Source organism: Triticum dicoccoides, chromosome 2B, assembly GCF_002162155.2.
Source record: "Triticum dicoccoides isolate Atlit2015 ecotype Zavitan chromosome 2B, WEW_v2.0, whole genome shotgun sequence".
Lineage (NCBI taxonomy): Eukaryota > Viridiplantae > Streptophyta > Magnoliopsida > Poales > Poaceae > Triticum > Triticum dicoccoides.
Window position 1 is genome coordinate 95121091 of NC_041383.1, and position 19511 is coordinate 95140601.

At 40.8% G+C, this 19511-nt stretch overlaps 1 protein-coding gene and 1 non-coding gene across 2 annotated transcripts; one reads left to right on the plus strand and one right to left on the minus strand.

Annotated features, from left to right (window-relative positions):
* The first annotated feature begins 12362 nt into the window (after positions 1-12362).
* Positions 12363-12435, plus strand: TRNAA-CGC. The gene has a single exon. It is a non-coding gene; the product is annotated as a tRNA-Ala (tRNA).
* Positions 12436-13822: 1387 nt separating this feature from the next.
* LOC119362330 (rhodanese-like/PpiC domain-containing protein 12, chloroplastic) lies at positions 13823-17948 on the minus strand. Its single transcript, XM_037627535.1, has 8 exons — positions 17626-17948; positions 17304-17426; positions 16774-16865; positions 15990-16090; positions 15799-15909; positions 14463-14571; positions 14246-14296; positions 13823-14145 (listed from the first exon to the last, which is right to left on the minus strand). Exons 1-8 carry the CDS (start codon positions 17855-17857, stop codon positions 14065-14067), a joined length of 900 nt encoding a protein of 299 aa, XP_037483432.1. The 5' UTR covers positions 17858-17948; the 3' UTR covers positions 13823-14064.
* Between the last annotated feature and the right edge of the window lie 1563 nt (positions 17949-19511).

A 19511-nucleotide genomic window follows, 5' to 3' on the forward strand; every position in this document is an offset into this window, starting at 1 on the left:
TAAGAAGAAGGTCTTCCCTTTATCTTTGAAGGGAGATGCATTGACATGGTATAGGCTATGTGATGATATGGGATCTGGGAACTATAAACGATTGAAATTGGAATTTCACCAGAAATTCTATCCTATGCATCTTGTTCATCGTGATCGTAATTACATATATAATTTCTGGCCTCGCAAAAGAGAAAGCATCGCTCAAGCTTGGCAGAGGCTTAATTCAATGTTATATTCATGCCCCAATCATGAGCTCTCAAGAGAAATGATTATTCAAAAAATTTATGCTCGGCTTTCCCTAAATGATCGCACCATGCTCGATACTTCCTGTGCTGGTTCTTATATGCTGAAGACTACTGAATTCAAGTGGGATTTATTGGAAAGAATTAAACGCAACTCTGAAAATTGGGGTTCCGACGATGGTAGGAGTCAGGTATGACACCTAAGTTTGATTGTGTTAAATCTTTTATGGATACCGATGCTTTTCATGGGTTTAGTGCTAAATATGGACTTGACTCTGAGATAGTAGCTGCTTTATGTGAATCTTTTGCTGCTCACGTTGATCTCCCTAAGGAAAAGTGGTTTAAATATAATCCTCCCACTGAAGTAAAAGTAGTTGCACCTATTACAGTTGAAGAAAAGACTATCACTTATAATGATCCTATTGTTCCTACTACTTATGTTGAGAAACCACCTTTTATGTTAGGATAAAGGATCATGCTAAAGCTTCAACTGTTGTTCGTAGTAATACTATAACTTATACACCCCCTGAGCAAATTAAAGTTGAACCTAGTATTGCTATGGTTAAAGATCTCTTGGATGATAATTTAGATGGGCATGTTATTTATTTCTGTGGTGAAACTGCTAATATTGCTAGACCAGATGCTAAGATACATAGACCTGTTGTAGGCATGCCTGTTATTTCCGTTAAAATAGGAGATCATTGTTATCATGGCTTATGTGATATGGGTGCTAGTGCTAGTGCAATACCTTTTTCCTTATATAAAGAAATTATGCATGATATTGCACCCGCTGAGTTAGAAGATATCGATGTTACAATTAAGCTTGCCAATACAGATACTATTAAGCCTTTTGGGATTGTTAGAGATGTAGAAGTCCTATGTGGGAAAGTTAAACATCCTATTGATTTTCTTGTTCTTGGTTCCCCACAAGATGACTTTTGTCCCATTATATTTGGTAGACCCTTCTTGAATACTGTTAATGTTAGGATTGATTGCGAAAAGGATATTGTTACAATTGGCATGGGGGATATGTCTCATGAGTTTAATTTTGCTAAGTTTCATAGACAACCCCATGATAGAGAATCGCCTAGTAAGGATGAAATTATTGGTCTTGCTTCTATTGACGTACCTCCTACTGATCCGCTAGAACAATATTTGCTAGATCATGAAAATGATATTTTTATGAATGAAAGAAGGGAAATAGATGAAGTATTCCTCCAATAGGGTCCTATTTTGAAACACAACTTACCTGTTGAAATCCTAAGGGATCCTCCTCCACCCAAGGGTGATCCCGTGTTTGAGCTCAAACCTCTACCTGATAATCTTAAATATGCTTATCTTGATGAAAAGAAGATATATCATGTTATTATTAGTGCTAACCTTTCAGAGCAAGAAGAGGAAAGATTATTGAAAACTCTGAAGAAGCACTGTGCTGCTATTGGATATACTCTGGATGATCTTAAGGGCATTAGTCCCACTCTATGCCAACACAAAATGAAAGTGGAGAAAGATGCCAAACCAGTTAGAGATCCTCAACGACGGTTAAATCCTAAGATGAAAGAAGTGGTAAGAAAGGAAATACTAAAGCTCCTTGAGGCAGGTATAATTTATCCCGTTGCTGATAGTGATTGGGTAAGTCCTGTCCATTGTGTTCCTAAGAAGGGAGGTATTACTGTTGTTCCTAATGATAAAGATGAATTGATCCCGCAAAGAATTATTACAGGTTATAGGATGGTAATTGATTTCCGTAAATTAACTAAAGCTACTAAGAAAGATCATTACCCTTTACCTTTTATTGATCAAATGCTAGAAAGACTATCCAAACATACACATTTCTGCTTTCTAGATGGTTATTCTGGTTTCTCTCAAATACCTGTGTCAGCGGAGGATCAATCAAAAACTACTTTTACTTGCCCTTTCGGTACTTTTGCTTATAGATGAATGCCTTTTGGTTTATGTAATGCACCTGCTACCTTTCAAAGATGCATGATGGCTATATTCTCTGACTTTTGTGAAAAGATTTGTGAGGTATTCATGGATGACTTCTCCGTTTATGGATCCTCTTTTGATAATTGCTTGAGCAACCTTGATCGAGTTTTGCAGAGATGTGAAGACACTAGTCTCGTCTTGAACTAGGAAAAGTGTCACTTTATGGTTAATGAAGGCATTGTCTTGGGGCATAAGATTTCTGAGAAAGGTATTGAAGTTGATAAAGCTAAAGTTGATGCTATTGAAAAGATGCCATGTCCCAAGGACATTAAAGGTATAAGAAGTTTCCTTGGTCATGCCGGTTTTTATAGGAGGTTCATTAAGGACTTTTCTAAAATCTCTAGGCCTCCGACTGATTTATTGCAAAAATATATTCCTTTTGTCTTTGATGATGATTGTGTAGAAGCATTTGAAATACTTAAGAAAGCTTTGATCACTGCACCTATTGTTCAGCCACCTGATTGGAATTTACCCTTTGAAATTATGTGTGATGCTAGTGATTATGTTGTAGGTGTTGTTCTAGGGCAAAGAGTTGATAAGAAATTGAATGTTATCCAGTATGCTAGTAAAACTCTTGATACTGCCCAGAGAAGTTATGCTACTACTGAAAAAGAATCTTAGCAGTTGTATTTGCATGTGATAAGTTCAGACCTTATATTGTTGATTCTAAAGTTACTATTCACACTGATCATGCTGCTATTAAATATCTTATGGAAAAGAAAGATGCTAAGCCTAGACTTATTAGATGGGTTATCTTGCTCCAAGAATTTGATTTGCATATTACTGATAGAAAGGGAGCTGAGAACCCCCTTGCAGACAACTTGTCTAGGTTAGAGAATGTTCTTGATGACCCTATTGATAATAGCTTTCCTGATGAACAATTAGCGGTCATTAATGCTTCTCGTACTGCTCCATGGTATGCTGATTATGCTAATTACATTGTTGCTAAATTTATACCACCTAGTTTCACATACCAGCAAAAGAAAAGGTTCTTTTATGATTTAAGACATTACTTCTGGGATGACCCACACCTTTATAAAGAAGGAGTAGATGGTGTTATTAGACGTTGTGTACCTGAGCATGAACAGGAACATATCCTACGCAAGTGTCACTCTGAACCATATGGAGAACATCACGCTGGAGATAGAACTGCACATAAGGTATTGCAATCCGGTTTTTATTGGCCTACTCTCTTCAAAGATGCTCGTAAGTTTGTCTTGTCTTGTGATGAATGTCAAAGAATAGGTAATATTAGTAGACGTCAAGAAATGCCTATGGATTATTCTCTTGTTATTGAACCATTTGATGTTTGGGGCTTTGATTATATGGGACATTTTCCTGCCTCTAATGGATATACACATATTTTAGTTGCTATAGATTACGTTACTAAGTTGGTAGAAACTATTCCAACTAGTAGTGTTGATCATAACACTTCTATTAAGATGCTTAAAGAAGTTATTTTTCTGAGGTTTGGAGTCCCTAGATATCTCATGACTGATGGTGGCTCACATTTTATTCATGGTGCTTTTCGTAAAATGCTTGCTAAGTATGATGTTAATCATAGAATTGCATCTCCTTATCACCCTCAGTCTAGCGGTCAAGTAGAGTTGAGCAACAGAGAGCTCAAATTAATTTTGCAAAAGACTGTTAATAGATCTAGGAAGAATTGGTCCAAGAAACTTGATGATGCATTATGGGCCTATAGAACTGTATATAAAAATCCTATGGGTATGTCTCCGTATAAGATGGTTTATGGAAAGGCATGTCACTTACCTCTAGAACTTGAACATAAAGCATATTGGGCTATTAAAGAGCTCAACTATGATTTCAAACTTGCCGGTGAGAAGAGGTTATTTGATATTAGCTCACTTGATGAATGGAGAACCCAAGCCTATGAGAATGCCAAGTTGTTCAAAGAAAAAGTTAAAAGATGGCATGACAAAAGGATACGAAAGCGAGAATTTAACATAGGTGATTATGTGTTGCTATTCAACTCTCGTTTAAGATTTTTTGCAGGAAAACTTCTCTCTAAGTGGGAAGGTCCTTACGTTATCGAGGAGGTCTATCGTTCCGGTGCCATAAAAATCAACAACTTTGAAGGCACAAGTCCGAGGGTGGTGAACGGTCAAAGAATCAAACATTATATCTCAGGTAATCCTATCAATGTTGAAACTAATATTATTGAAATCGTAACCCTGGAGGAATACATAAGGGACACTTTCCAGAATGTTTCAGACTCCGACAAGGAATAGGTATGTGGTACGGTAAGCAAACCGACTCCAAAACAATTCTAATGGCAATTTTCCTCCGTTTTGGAATATTTAATAATTTTAGGAAGCAAGAAGTAATCTGGGAAGGACACGAGGCCTCCACGAGGGTGGAGGGCACCCCCCCCCCCTACTGGGCACGCCCCCTGTCTCGTGGGCACCTCGTGTGCCTCCCGGACTCCGTTTTCTTGCACGTTCCTTCTTTTGGTCGGTAAAAATTCATTATATAATCTCCCAAAGGTTTTGACCACCGTATCACGCAAAAAACCTCTGTTTTTGTTTCGAGTTGTTCCTCTTGCAGATTTAGAGCAAGATGTCTTCTCAAGAGTCAGCCGGGGAGAGTCGGGTGTCTCACCCGACACTAGGTCCAGGAGCAAATAGCGATGCTTATCACTTTGGACCATCGACGGAGGATGAGATGGAGGCCGACTTGAAAAGAATAGGTGCCATGGAGGAAGATCAAGAAGTTACCTCTCGCTTCCAAGCAGGATTCATGATGGGGGAACTACAGAGCTCGGCTATTCCAAATTCGGTCATCCCTTCCAATGTTAAATTTCTTTCTTATGAAAATATGAAAAAGAGTGTCACTTGCTCTCCAGAAGCTATGCAACACCCTTGGGTAAAAGGAGCTTTAGCCGTCACGGGCAAGCCCCACAAGCAAAATATGGACCTCAAGCAACAAGTCAATAAGCTCGAGGAGGAGAATCGTATCCTAAGGGGCATCATCGCCAAGAAAAACACATCACCAACTCTGAAGAAGGAGACATAATCATATGGGTATGGGCACTCCCCTTGGTAACTGCCAAGCTTGGGAGAGGTGCCCCGGTATCGTATCACCATCACACTCCTATCTTTACCGTTTTACTTAGTTCGATCCTTTTAGTAAGGGACAATTGCATTTTTACCCCTAGTTGGTTCCTACCCACGGGTTTTGCCCTTACTTTTCGAGCTTGCTCAGTTTTGCCCTTACTTTTTCCATCGAGGTCCCTCGAATGCCCTTTGACCGTTTGACCAAAACTTTGAAAATTCATAACTAATTCATACGAACTCAGAAAAATGCAAATAAGATATCAAAATGTTCAGATAAACATTACCTTTATGGGCATATCATTTGCATTCAGGACAAAAGCATCATTTAAACTACCCGAGGTAATTAATATTATTAGCATTATTAAAAATAAATAGGTATAAACAATTTTTTTTCATGAATAAAAATTACATGCAAATGTAGGTGATGTTTTCTAAACATCCTGATAACTTATTTGCATTTTTCTGAGTTTGTATCAACTTGTTATGAAAGTTCTAACGACTTTGACCATTATTTGGAAACTTCATAACAAGTTGATACGAACTCAGGAAAATGCAAATAAGGTATCAGGATGTTCTGAAAACATCACCTACATTTTCATATAATTTTTATTCACGAAAAAATATTGTTTAGACCTATTTATTTTTAATATTGTTAATAACATTAATTACCTCAGGTAGTTTAAACGATGCTTTTGTCCTGAATGCAAATGATATGCTCATAAAGGTAATGTTTATCTGAACATTTTGATATCTTATTTGCATTTTTCGGAGTTCATATGAATTAGTTATGAATTTTCAAAGTTTTGGTCAAACGGTCAAAGGGCATTCGAGGGACCTCGAAGGAAAAAGCAAGGGCAAAACTAAACTAGCTCGAAAAGTAAGGGCAAAACCCGTGGGTAGGAACCAACTAGGGGTAAAAATGCAACTGTCCCTTTTAGTAATATCTTGATCTATTAGAATAAAGTTTTGGTATGAAGTAGCTTTGAGTTTTGCTTTGTGATCTCTTTATGTAATCGAGTCCGTGAGATATATAATAAAATTAGTGTTGAGTCAAGGACTTTGCTATCATGCTATGATCTTGAGAAAATAGAAAGAATAAAAAGAATAAAAGAGTTCATATTGATCTTATGGATAGTAATGACTTCACATATAAAGAGTATGAGGCATAAAAGTTGTTGAGAGTTGACAAACATAGTTTTGGTCATCGTTGCAATTAATAGGAAGTAATAAGGAAAGAGAGGTTCTCACATATAAATATATTATCTTGGACATCTTTTATGATTGTGAGCACTCATTAAGTATGACATGCTAAGTTGATGTTGGACAAGGAAGACAACATAATGGGTTATGTTTTCTCACATCTCAGTTAAAGTATATTATCATGGATCTTTCAAACATGTTGAGCTTGCCTTTCCCCCTCATGCTAGCCAAAAATTCCTTGCACCAAGTAGAGATACTACTTGTGCTTCCAAATATCCTTAAACCCAGTTTTGCCATGAGAGTCCACCATACCTACCTATGGATTGAGTAAGATCCTTCAAGTAAGTTGTCATGTTGCAAGCAATAAAAATTGCTCTCTAAATATGTATGACTTATTAGTGCGGAGAAAATAAGATTTATACGATCGCGTGATATGGAAGTAATAAAAGCGACGAACTGCATAATAAAGGTTCATATCACAAGTGGCAATATAAAGTGACATTCTTTTGCATTATGATTGTGTGCATCCAACCCTAAAAGCACATAACAACCTCTGCTTCCCTCTGCGAAGGGCCTATCTTTTACTTTATGTCTTTACTTTATGCAAGAGTCAAGGTGATCTTCACCTTTCCCTTTTTCATTTTATCCTTTGGCAAGCACCTCGTGTTGGTAAGATCCTGATATATATATATATATATATATATATATATATATATATATATATATATATATATATATATATATATATATCCAATTGGATGTAAGTTAGCATGAGCTATTATTGTTGACATTACCCAAAGGTGAATACGTTGGGAGGCAACATTATAAGCCCCTATCTTTCTCAGTGTTCGATTAAAAATCCATAACCACAAATATCGCGTGAGTGTTAGCAATTGTAGAAGACTATATGATGGTTGAGTATGTGGACTTGCTGAAAAGCTCCATTCTTGACTCTTTCTGATGTTATGGTAAATTGCAGTTGCTTCAATGACTGAGATTATAGTTTGTTAGTTCCCAATGAAGTTTCTGAACCGTACTTGACATTGTGAATAGATTTTTACTTGAGCATGAGAAATCATATGACAAAATCTATATATGTTGCTGTTATAAGAATGATCATGATGCCCTCATGTCCGTATTTTATTTTTTATCGACACCTCTATCTCTAAACATGTGGACATATTTTTCCATATCGGCTTCCGCTTGAGGACAAGCGAGGTCTAAGCTTGCGGGAGTTGATACATCCATTTTGCATCATGCTTTTATATCAATATTTATTGCATTATGGGCTGTTATTACACATTATGTCTCAATACTTATGGCTATTCTCTCTTATTTTACAAGGTTTATCATGAAGAGGGAGAATGCCGGCAACTGGGATTCTGGCTAGAAAAGGAGCAAATATTGGAAACCTATTCTGCACAGCTCCAAAAATCCTGAAACTCCACGGAAGTCACTTTTGGAATTAATAAGAATTATTGAGCGAAGAAAATACCAGAGGGGGCCCACACCCTGGCCAGGAGGGTGGGCGCCCCCTCCCCTACTGGGCGCGCCCCCTGTCTCCTGGGGCCCCTGGTGGCCCTCCGGTGCCCATCTTCTGCTATATGAAGGCTTTTACCCTGGAAAAAATCATAAGCAAGCTTACGGGACGAAAATCCGCCGCTATGAGGCGGAACCTTGGCAGAACCAATCTAGGGCTCCGGCGGAGCTGTTCTGCCAGGGAAAATTCCCTCCGGGAGGGGGAAATCATCACCATTGTCATCACCAACGATCCTCTCATCGGGAGGGGGTCAATCTCCATCAACATCTTCACCAGCACCATCTCCTCTCAAAACCCTAGTTCATCTCTTGTATCCAATCTTGTATCAAAACCACAAATTGGTACCTGTGGGTTGCTAGTAGTGTTGATTACTCCTTGTAGTTGATGCTAATTGGTTTACTTGGTGGAAGATCATATGTTCAGATCCTTAATGCATATTAATACTCCTCTGATCATGAACATGAATATGCTTTGTGAGTAGTTATGTTTGTTCCTGAGGACATGGGTGATGTCTTGCTATTAGTAGTCATGTGAATTTGGTATTCGTTCGATATTTTGATGAGATGTATGTTGTCTCTTCTCTGGTGGTGTTATGTGAACGTCGACTACATAACACTTCACCATTATTTGGGCCTAGAGGAAGGCATTGGGAAGTAATAAGTAGATGATGGGTTGCTAGAGTGACAGAAATTTAAACCCTACTTTACGTGTTGCTTCGTAAGGGGCTGATTTGGATCCACTAGTTTCATGCTATGGTTAGGTTTACCTTAATACTTCTTTTGTAGTTGCGGATACTTGCAACAGGGGTTAATCATAAGTGGGATGCTTGTCCAAGAAAGGGCAGTACCCAAGCACCGGTCCACCCACATATCAAATTATCAAAGTACCGAACGCGAATCATATGAGAGTGATGAAACTAACTTGACTGTAATTCCCATGTGTCCTCGGGAGCGCTTTTCTCATTATAAAAAATTGTCCAGGCTTATCCTTTGCTACAAAAAGGATTGGGCCACCTTGCTGCACCTTATTTACTTTCATTGCTTGTTACCCGTTACAAATTATCTTATCACAAAACTATCTGTTACCTGCAATTTCAGTGCTTGCAGAGAATACCTTACTGAAAACCGCTTGTCATTTCCTTCTGATCCTCGTTAGGTTCAACACTCTTACTTATCGAAAGGACTACGATAGATCCCTTATACTTGTGGGTCATCACTCATCTGTGAGAAAATGAAGCGCTTTGCATTTGGTTCTCTACTCTGCATCATGACTTCCACCAGATCATCATCCTCTAATGAAGTTTATATAAACAGAAGACATAACAGTAACAGGCATATGAGGTGCACTAATGGAGGCCTTGGGAAGATGGGTCACGAACTTAATAACTCTGGGCCACTTATAAAAAACTCTAGGTTTACTTACGGCTGGCGCTACGTAGAACGAAAAATCCTTCATGTTGTCGAGCATCATTGATTGCCAAGCGGAGGTATAGAGCATGCGACAACTTGATCTGAACTAAAACTGAAAATGCAAACTGATCTGAAATCATATATATCTAAATAGTTCATCCTCACTATGTTAATTTTCTCAACATGCACACATGCCACCTCATACCCACTAATTACTTCTCCTTACATGCATGACAATGTTATCTATATTCTCTCTCAACATGCACACAACCCAACTCACCACACATACCACCTTATGAATCACGCTAAGGCCCTGTTTGGGACGGGATATTTCCAGCAATCTCGTAGGAAAGTTGTTCCTTTGAAAACTTTTCCTTAGCTAGTGTTCGGGATGAAGGAAAGATGAACACTGCTTTGGAGGGAAATTTCCTCCGCCATGCAAATTCCCGTTGATTCCACGGGATTGAATTTTTTTACCACAAGCCAATGTTTGGCGAATACCCGAGGCAAGCCGCCCCCTGCTACTTGTGAGCGCAAATACAAAATAAAAAATTCATCCAAAGAAGATGCTTGAGGTGTAGACAAAAGCAAATCACCGCTTAGCCAAATAAAAAACTGATTTTTTTCCTGTACTTTTTCCATCAATCCGAACGCTCCTTCATCCAGTCTCCTTTGTGGTTTCCTGTGTTATCTCATTTCTGTGTTTTACACTCTCATTCCTGTTTTATTCCCATATTTCTCTCCATTTCTGTGTTTTGTACACCTTTGTTCTGAACGGGCCCTAACTATATTTCTTTCAACATGTATGGGAAATACTACTTATATTCTATATATACTTACAACTATATAATAATAAAATACAATATAGTATATCTAATTATTTTATTTAACTTTCATCAGAAATATTATGACAAATCCCCGCCGCAACGCACATGTATCATCTTGTTTATGAAAAAGAGGACCCCCAATAGGTGAAGAAAATCATAGTCGGGTCCCAACGTGCCCTTCAAGGTGGGCCATGCATGGACTCACGTACTGAAGCTGCATTGCCTTCCATATGACAACATAGTTGGGAGGAACAAAACGAGGTTGCCTTTGGCCACGGGATTCAATGGATAGCCAGAGAGAACACACCTTCGGCCACCACCATGGGTGCCATAGCCTCTCCGAGTCCACCATTGATTGATCATTCTATTTCCATTTGTGTCTTCTTCTCCGCCGCTTCTCTCTTGTTGGATAAACTTGGAACACAAAGAGAAGTCAGAGTACCTCTTCTAGATCAAGGAACAATCCACCCTTGTTGAAAACTTGGACTCGACGAAGAAAGGCATTGGCAAAGCAAGCCAAGATGGAATCCCCAACATTTCGCCTCCGCAAAGGAAGGGAGGCAACATGAGGATCCTGCAAAAGATAAATTATCTTGTCAACCTCCTTTCCTTGCGATTTTGTATGTAGAATGGGTACTTTAACTGGACATACATGCATGCGCGCGCGCGCGCGCGCGTGTGTGTGTGAGAGAGAGAGAGAGAGAGAGAGAGAGAGAGAGAGTGTTTCTGTAATCTATAAATAAAAAGCACTAAAAACATAAATTTGGTTGAACTGCATGTGTAAAATAGAAAACTGTAAAACAATTATTGTTTTGAAGAATAATATTGAAGTACATGTTGAAATTCGTATGCATCAAACACTAGTGGTGGGCTCGCGTTCTACGACATCTCAATAAGGATATTTAGTTTTTTGGATAAAGGTTGATGGCTCCATGAGTATTGTAGGCCATGTCTCAAAAAAAGTGAGTATTGTAGGCCTCTTTGTGCTGTGAATACAATGAAACAAAGTAGGACTGCGGTGATCCGGTTTGAATCCTAATGTAGGAGTATATGGACAAGTAGCTAACAAGGGCAATTGTAATGTGTTGTCTTTCTTATACAATATCTGTTGTGGATTTTCGTTCCTCTCTTCCTCCTCCTTCCTCGTTGAGACCCCCTTCCCTACTCCATAGAATGGGGATGATAGAGGAGCTTGGGTTCCTCATGTATATAATAGGATTAGGGTTGTCGTCTTCATGATGTTTGGCCTTGTGCCAGTGACTGTCATCAGACATCGAAGCTCATGAGCTGTGCCCAACGATCATCATCGTCATTGATGTACTACCTCCATGGTGGAAGAACGAGGAAGGCGACAAATCCCCTATAAATAAGCTCGCCTAGGCACCATGACACGCGCCTTTGTGAGGATCCCACGAGGGAGTAAGAGAGAGCACACAAATTTTACCCCCAGAGCCTCATTCGTTAGGCATTGATGTTGGGTTAGGCGGGCCACGACCTAGTTTACCAGATCACCATGTATGGTTGGGTGAGGTGTCTTTGGGCGTTTGTAACAAAATTTCTGCCGTGCTTTAATATTATGCGTGTCCCCTAAAAATATATATTATATTCTACTGAAACAATGGGTATATGATATCCAGAGCAAAAGGCTGCTAAGATAAATAAAGCTACAATATGTCCTATATCTCACACACAGCTTAATGAGAACGTGTGAATGTTTACCCGCAAAAAGAGAGAGAGAGCGTGTGAATGTATGAGGGTGTGCACATCAGTGCTCTCAGTTCAAGGATTGAACTCGATAGGCAGACAACACCATGATAACCCCTCAAAAAGAAAGAAACATGATACTGTATATGCCTTGCTAATGAGTCGTGGCCCACTGGTCATTGCGCTTCCATAGTGTCTTTTAATATATCCTGCGATTTCGTAGAGGTCATTCGATGAGACCTGAGGAACATCCAGGAAACACAGGTCTTACGCGAATAAGTGCAGAAAATGGAACACACAAATTGTAGAGGAAAGAGGAGCTCACAACTTCTTTCTCCGCCAACTAATTACGTGAGTTCTGCTATCGAGTAAGCTATCAAAACGGGGGTGTAGCTCATATGGTAGAGCGCTCGCTTCGCATGCGAGAGGCACGGGGTTCGATTCCCCGCACCTCCAATCTTTTTTTTTTTGTCCCTTTCAGTATTCTCAAACTGCACCGGTTACTTACGCAAATAAGGTAGCAACACAAAGACTTTTTTTATTCCTCCTTGAGTGCTTTCCTAAAAGCAGCCTAAACAGGGTTTTTATTTTGAGAAGTGACACATGTGTTCATATATTGACTCAAAAAGCAGCACAGACACGCGTACACAGTGGAAACAAAGGACATGTGTCCCAGAGCACATTGCGGAAAAGCCCTTGGAAAATAAAATTTACAAGAAAGCTCTTCTAAGTCCTTCTGCCCTGCATCTTCTACTACGGGAGGGATTAACGTAGTTTACGTAAGACTTTTCGTTAGTGTACATAGATGTTGGATTGCTCCCCGGACCGTGGTTAGAGAAGAGGAACAGAAGCAATCCGCTGACCAAGCTCCAGCCTCCAGGGGAGCGCCGTTGCAGCTTGCCTGCTGTTGTGGGCCTCACAAACGCCCCGCCGTGCGCGACGGGGACCTTTTCTCATTAGCCGGGGTTGAACCCCACGCCTCCTGGGTCCCAGCTCTGTTGATGCCACACAACATGGTCGAGGAAGAACACCAAAGCCGGAACCCATCATGCAGGGCCGGAATGCGGGGATTGCATTCTTCGAAAAGTATCATATCTTCTTTCCGTAGGGAGAAAACAGAAACGTGTAAGTGGAGGTTTGATCTCTCACCCAAAGGAATTGGGGCTGGTGGAATCTCCCCCCTATAGACTCCGAAAAAGCAACGTGTACCTTTCCCCTATAGCGCTAGGGGATTGGCTCCGGGTGTAGGTAGGGCCAAATCCGCAGGGGTCATGCAAATACTCCAGCACCACTGCCCCCCGGCGGTCTCGTGTACATGATCTTCCTTGTCCACCCTCCCGACGCCGAAGTGAGCACCAGCAAAGCAGAAGCAGAACGGGGAGAAGAAAAGACCACATCGACGCTGCCACCGCCACCACGGCGTCACCGCCCATCCACTCCACACGCCCAGAACAAGCAGAAACCAGGCAGCGCACACTTTTACCTCCCAGATCCGATGCCGACAACAAAGGGAACGACCCCGACGAAAGAGGATCTGCAGGACTCTTGTTCGCGGTCTCCAACACGAACGTCGAAGAACTAGCAACTCACCTACACTAGCTACTACTGTTATACAAGTCGATCTCGGCGTCCAGCGACTCCCCCCACGGACGGCCAGGGCCGTCAGGAGGGGTGGCCGCCGGAGACGAGGTCCCCACATGCGAAAAAGAGTCGCCTCTCTCGTCCTGGGAGAGAAGGGGAGAGCACTTTCCCTTGGCCTAAACAGGGTTGCGCTACTATGTGATGGCTTCAAAAACAAGTGCTCTGATATGATCGCAAGTTTAGAATGCCACAAAGGGGAATCCAACACAAACAAAAAATCATTTCTATTCATATTGATATGATCGACAGTAGTTCGGTATACAGCCTCTAAAAAACAACTCTTGATACGAGTCTTGGCGTGAGAATAAAATTTTAGCTCTGAACCCCGGCATCGACACAAAACCAATGCCAAATTCTACTAATAGGCGCCCAGCGTAATTTTAGCTCCGCATGGTAAAGCATGCAGAGAAGCCTCTGAAGTTGGAACGCTGATCATTAAGATGCCTAGTAGGTCGGGATGGAAGAATCGACTTTCACCGAGTACGCGTGGATTCCACCCGCGACGTTGTAAATTTTTTGGAACCCCTGCAAAACGATGGGTCACCTTGTCAGACGATACAGTTATACGGAAATTAGTCTACACATAGGCAAGGGGTCCAATGATTTATTTGGGTGCTTCAATTACCTGTGACTGCAGCCACTTGGCTACCTGCATCGAGCGCATGCCATGGTGACACTGAAACAAAGGGCAGAAGGCAAAGTTAGAAAGTGGCATATAACACACTAAAGCAGTTGCTATCAACTCATCAATCTTTATGTGTAGGGAATAGGAGTATTATATACTTCAGTCTTTTAGGTCACTGGCATTTATACAACAATTTTCATCGTAGTAACGAACTTACCAGAACATAAGTGTCCTTTTGAGGATTAAATTCATCCGTCATGACTGGTCCCCAGGTCCCAAATTGGCGGAGAGGTAGAACTTTGAAGCCTGGAAGGGATGCTCTCTCCCTGCAAAGCAACAAGTATAAAATCAGTATCAACTCCATCAGGATGACCCACTGGGTGAAAAATTAGGATAAGCAAACACAACGAACAGGGCCATCACGATAATACGTCCACAAAGCAAAAACCTGGTCCTGTATCAAACTTTAAATGATGAATCGTGGGATTCTGCAGCCCAATTTGGTCTCGCGAGTGTAAGGGGAATAACAGACTCTATAAGTCTGTAAAAGGATTTACACACTGCAAGTCTATACAAGGCTGCAGACTATCTCGTTGTTCCAACAGTTTAATCCCAAGACAGTATACAAAGATGTTTTCGAACAACAACAAAGATGTTGAAACTGGTAACAGTTTTACGCTTTAATTGTTCAGAAGGGACAAAATGAAATTCATTATCTACCAAAGTCTCAAAAGATGTGGACAAGTCCCACATTAATGTTCTTGTTCACCACATTAACCTCTATCATCTTCTCGTCAAAGTCAAGATTAAGACTGTTGCAAGAACTTTTGTGCTATTGAGCAAAATGCAAAATACTGGAGATGTATCTTGCATTATATCACGACATCATAAGAAGTTATACATCCATGTGACAAGGACTTCAAGTGAGCACACACACACAACATGCTTCGACACTTGGCGAAGTATAAGACATTTTTACTGTGTGATGTCAATACAATGGGTAATTTACTGGTGAGGTATGTGTTGTCACTATATATTCACTATATATTGCGGTCTAATCTACAATGTCACATTGAAGTCATACAGTCATACAAAAAACATCATGTGTGCTCTTACTTCGAAAATCCTTTGAATTAGTAACTGAACTCTTGAAGAATGTGCTTCAAAGTCAAAGAAAAAATGCACTCGGTGGAAGTCATCCGTGTACCACCCTCTCTTCAACCATTGCCTATCCATCCTGTAGCAACGCACGGGCATATTTCCTAGTATCTACCAAAGTCTCAAAAGATGTGGACAAGTCCCACATTAATGTTCTTGTTCACCACATTAACCTCTATCATCTTCTCGTCAAAGTCAAGATTAAGACTGTTGCAAGAACTTTTGTGCTATTGAGCAAAATGCAAAATACTGGAGATGTATCTTGCATTCCAGTTGTAGATGTGTGCTTTTCATACAGGCATCTATAATGAGTTAGTGAATGACTTAATATTTAAAATGTTGGATCCGTGTATTAACAATAAATGGGACATGGGTGCAATAGTGAAGAATCTTACACTTCATCAGGCTCCCGCACATCAATCAATTGAGATTCTTCAATAAAACTAGGATCTTGCATTTTTTCGTGAAGCTCCTCTGGTTGAATATCTTGCAGCAAGCATTGGTCCCTGCCATTTGGTGGCAAAAGATATGAATACCTATTCGTGTGTACCAAGATACAACATCATGTGTTGTTAGAACCATCTACCTCTCAGAGAGCACCTGCACTAAATGCCATCCAAATTTTGTCTTACACCGTACAACTTTATTCAAAGGAGCACTGAATGCTGCTTCTTCAAACTCTGGTACCTGCTCAAGTCAAGCAATAACATTCAAATTACTGCTGAACACATTGTACAGAGTACTGACAGAAACTGAAATATCAGTGGACAGACCCAGTGCTAGAAATTGAAATATCAGTATCTAACGAAAACAATAGATGGACGTGGCAACAGATGAAAGGATGTGAGTTTCAGGAAATAAACTAGCTAATTCTAAGTTCTAACCAGACACTTAGATGGCTGCGGGCAGCAAGTCAGTCAAAAACAGTGAAATCGGTGGATTCAGATATGTATAGCGACATATAGAAGTGTTCAACAAGATGGATAACTTGTTTTAAGCTACCAGTTCCCCGCGAATATGCAAACAACCAAGAAACAGTACCAACAATAATATTTTACACGTTCATGTTTGCCAGTTGATGGTGTTGATAGCTCTTGATTATTTATAACTCAGAAAGAACTAAGTTCCACCACAGAAATCAAATAAATACAATGCTAAATACTAAGAAAGATGTACTATGAAACAAAACATTTTCAGTTGTATCCTACATGGACATCATCACCGATGCCCAGCAAAGCTAGATAATCAGTGTAATTTCACTATGCAGCTTTGGTACATAGTTGTTCCAGCTGAACAATAATAATATGTGAAGTCCTACTACAATGCTCTACTACTAGTACACATACTACAAAAGCAAGTTAATGTTGTACCATCTGTCCCCTCCGAACCCACCCAAGCATACCGCCATTCTCTTTTGATGGACATAAGGAGTGCTCCACGGCTAAATCACTCAAGTCCGCCCCTGAAATTGAAAAACAAGAGTAAAAATCAATGATTTCTCAACAACAAAAACAAGCCAGCTACTGAGCACTTCAAATGTTTCCTACTCTTCAGTGTCAACTTTCCCATAGACTTCTACATAAATCAATCATATATACACCATCCACATCAATGAGTTCAGCTCAGCATGTATGCTTAGCAATCAGCATTTGTTATATCATAACGCAGCCTAGAATTTAGATACGGAACATAAACAACAGCATGGATTGAATGCATTCAAGTGGAGAGGACCGTATAAAGCATAACTTTAGGACACCCATTTTGCAAGGGCCACATGTTGCTAAACACAGGATCATATGATTCGAATCTAGACTAATTAAATGTATCAGATGGTAGACAAAGCAAACAGAGCTAGTAAGCCGTACGAAAGGAAAAATCAACAACAAATTTGCACATTCACCTGATGCGATGCTCTTCTCCAAATCTACCAGAAGCCTGGCGTCCTTTTCGCCGACAAGCAGGTGCTGGACCAGCACCTCCTTCCCCTCCCTCGGAGCACTACTACTGGCAGCGGTGCAGAGAACTATCCAAACAGAGATTCATGTCAGCTTACCAGTAACCAATTCGGCGCCCCCAACTAATCACCCCCAAATCGACGCATACAATTGCAAGCATGGCTACGATAGAAGGAAGCAAAAAAATCCATAACTGAACAAAATGCTCCCCAATCTCCGTAGCTAACTGACGGGCACTCAAGAGATAGCGCTTGCCCTACCACTCACCCCTGGTGCCGGGCCTGGGGTGTTCGCCGGCGGGGCGCATGGCCGAGCCCCACGCCGCGGAGACGGGCCGCGCGGACGCGAGGAGCGAGAGGGCGGCGGGCGACGACGGCGCGGGGCTGGCGACGGCGAGGAGCGGGGCGCGGCGCGCGAGCCCGGAGAGGGAGGCGGCGGAGCACGGGGTGGGGTAGGGGCATGGGAGGCGCGCGGCCCTGGTGGCTCTGAGACCAAGCATGGCTGGCTGGCTGGCCGGCCGGCTAACTGTCGCCGTCGTCTTCACCGCGACGGAAGAGGAAGGCGGGTGGGGAATATGCGGGAGCGACTAGGATAGAAAAAATGGGCCTTTGGTGGATATTTTTTAGTAGAAAAACTCAACGTGAGCCCTTGGATTGGAGTTGGACTGCTTGGATTCAATTTTTAAATAGATGCCGGAGAACAATGAGTTTTAGTAGAAAATAAAATGACAATGCTAAAATCCTGCCGACTGGTGGTTTGCTACAGATCCGCACGACCCGCGCGTCGTTGGATCTGGATCGCACGATCATGACTTTTTAACGGAAACTAACTGTAGCCCACATATGACGCGACATCTTACGGAAACTACCTCCCCGAAATCATGCTGATTATAACCTGCCCACCCGCACTCCCCTTTTTTCGCGCTGAATTAATTACATGCACGTCTGCACTTTTTTTTTCGGAAATGTTAACGCCCACACGTGTGGATGTTTGCACATCGCCCATACACCTCCATCACCACTCATTTTGCCACGTATGAATAGATGACATCAGCAGATTTTTTTTTGGTATTTGGCTTAAAAATGTTGTATCTCCTAAATAAAAAAGCGAACTAAAAATCCGTTTTCACCATTAAATCCGTCTCGACGAGATCTTCAAAACTAGACCCCATGTTGATATGTTTCGACGAATTTTTTTTTGCCAGAAGTTGCCACGCTGTTTACACTGCAGTTGCCATAGGGCTTAAACTAAAGTTGCCATGTGGCAATTTTAGTTTGTAGATCATGGCAATTTTAGTATTTTGATGATGGCAACTCCAGTACTTTGACCATGAAAATTATTTTTTGTATGAACCATGGCAATTTTACGTGCATGTATCATGGCAATTTTAGTTTATGGTTCATGGCAAGTCTAGTTTCTTAATTCCTCGTTTTATAAATGTCAAAATTACTTTTAAATGTAGAAGAAAATAGCTGAAACATATCATGGCAACTTCAGTGTAAACATCATGGCAATTCATATGCAATAGACATGGCAACTTTTAATCAAAAAAAATTCATCAAAACATATCAACATGGGATCTAGTTTCGAAGATCTCATCGCGAGGGATTTAATGGTGAAAACGGATTTTTAATCGGATTTTTCGTTTAAGAGATAAAACATTTTAAAAACTGAAAATCCAAAAAGATTCCTGCATGCATGCATGCGATGACGTGGCAATCTGTTTACATTAGAGACGTGTGGTGCGTCTCCCTTCCTGCCACAGTGTGACAGTTAGCGCAACCCTTTTTTTCGCAGGTGCTAATAACTATCCAAATAGAGCAGGTTGGGCAATTAAAATTGTATGCGGGGGGCTTGAACTCAGCACCTGTAACATGTAGCTAAGGATGACCTTAATCCACTAACCACTCCACACTATGTATGTACATGTTAAGTTTGATAAACCTAAACTATTTCATCATGATATTTAGTACTGCATCTTCTATAAAACATACATTTTCCTTTTTAATTCCATGAGTTTTCTCTAGTTCATCTTTATTTGTTCCACTTTATGATGAAAATAGGTATCTCCGCCAACACCCGGATGACGATGTGGATGATTTTGGTGATGTGATCAACGATTCTTCTAAAGAATATTCAGTCCGAGAGGTAGG

Coding starts and splice junctions, on each gene's coding strand:
- LOC119362330 (XM_037627535.1), bottom strand. CDS start 17,857: ATGCTTGGTCTCAGAGCCACCAGGGCCGCGCGCCTCCCATGCCCCTAC. Junction 14,572..15,798: donor GTGCGGGAGCCTGATGAAGT/GTAAGATTCTTC, acceptor GTTGCTTTGCAG/GGAGAGAGCATCCCTTCCAG. Junction 14,146..14,245: donor CCAAGTGGCTGCAGTCACAG/GTAATTGAAGCA, acceptor ATCGTTTTGCAG/GGGTTCCAAAAAATTTACAA.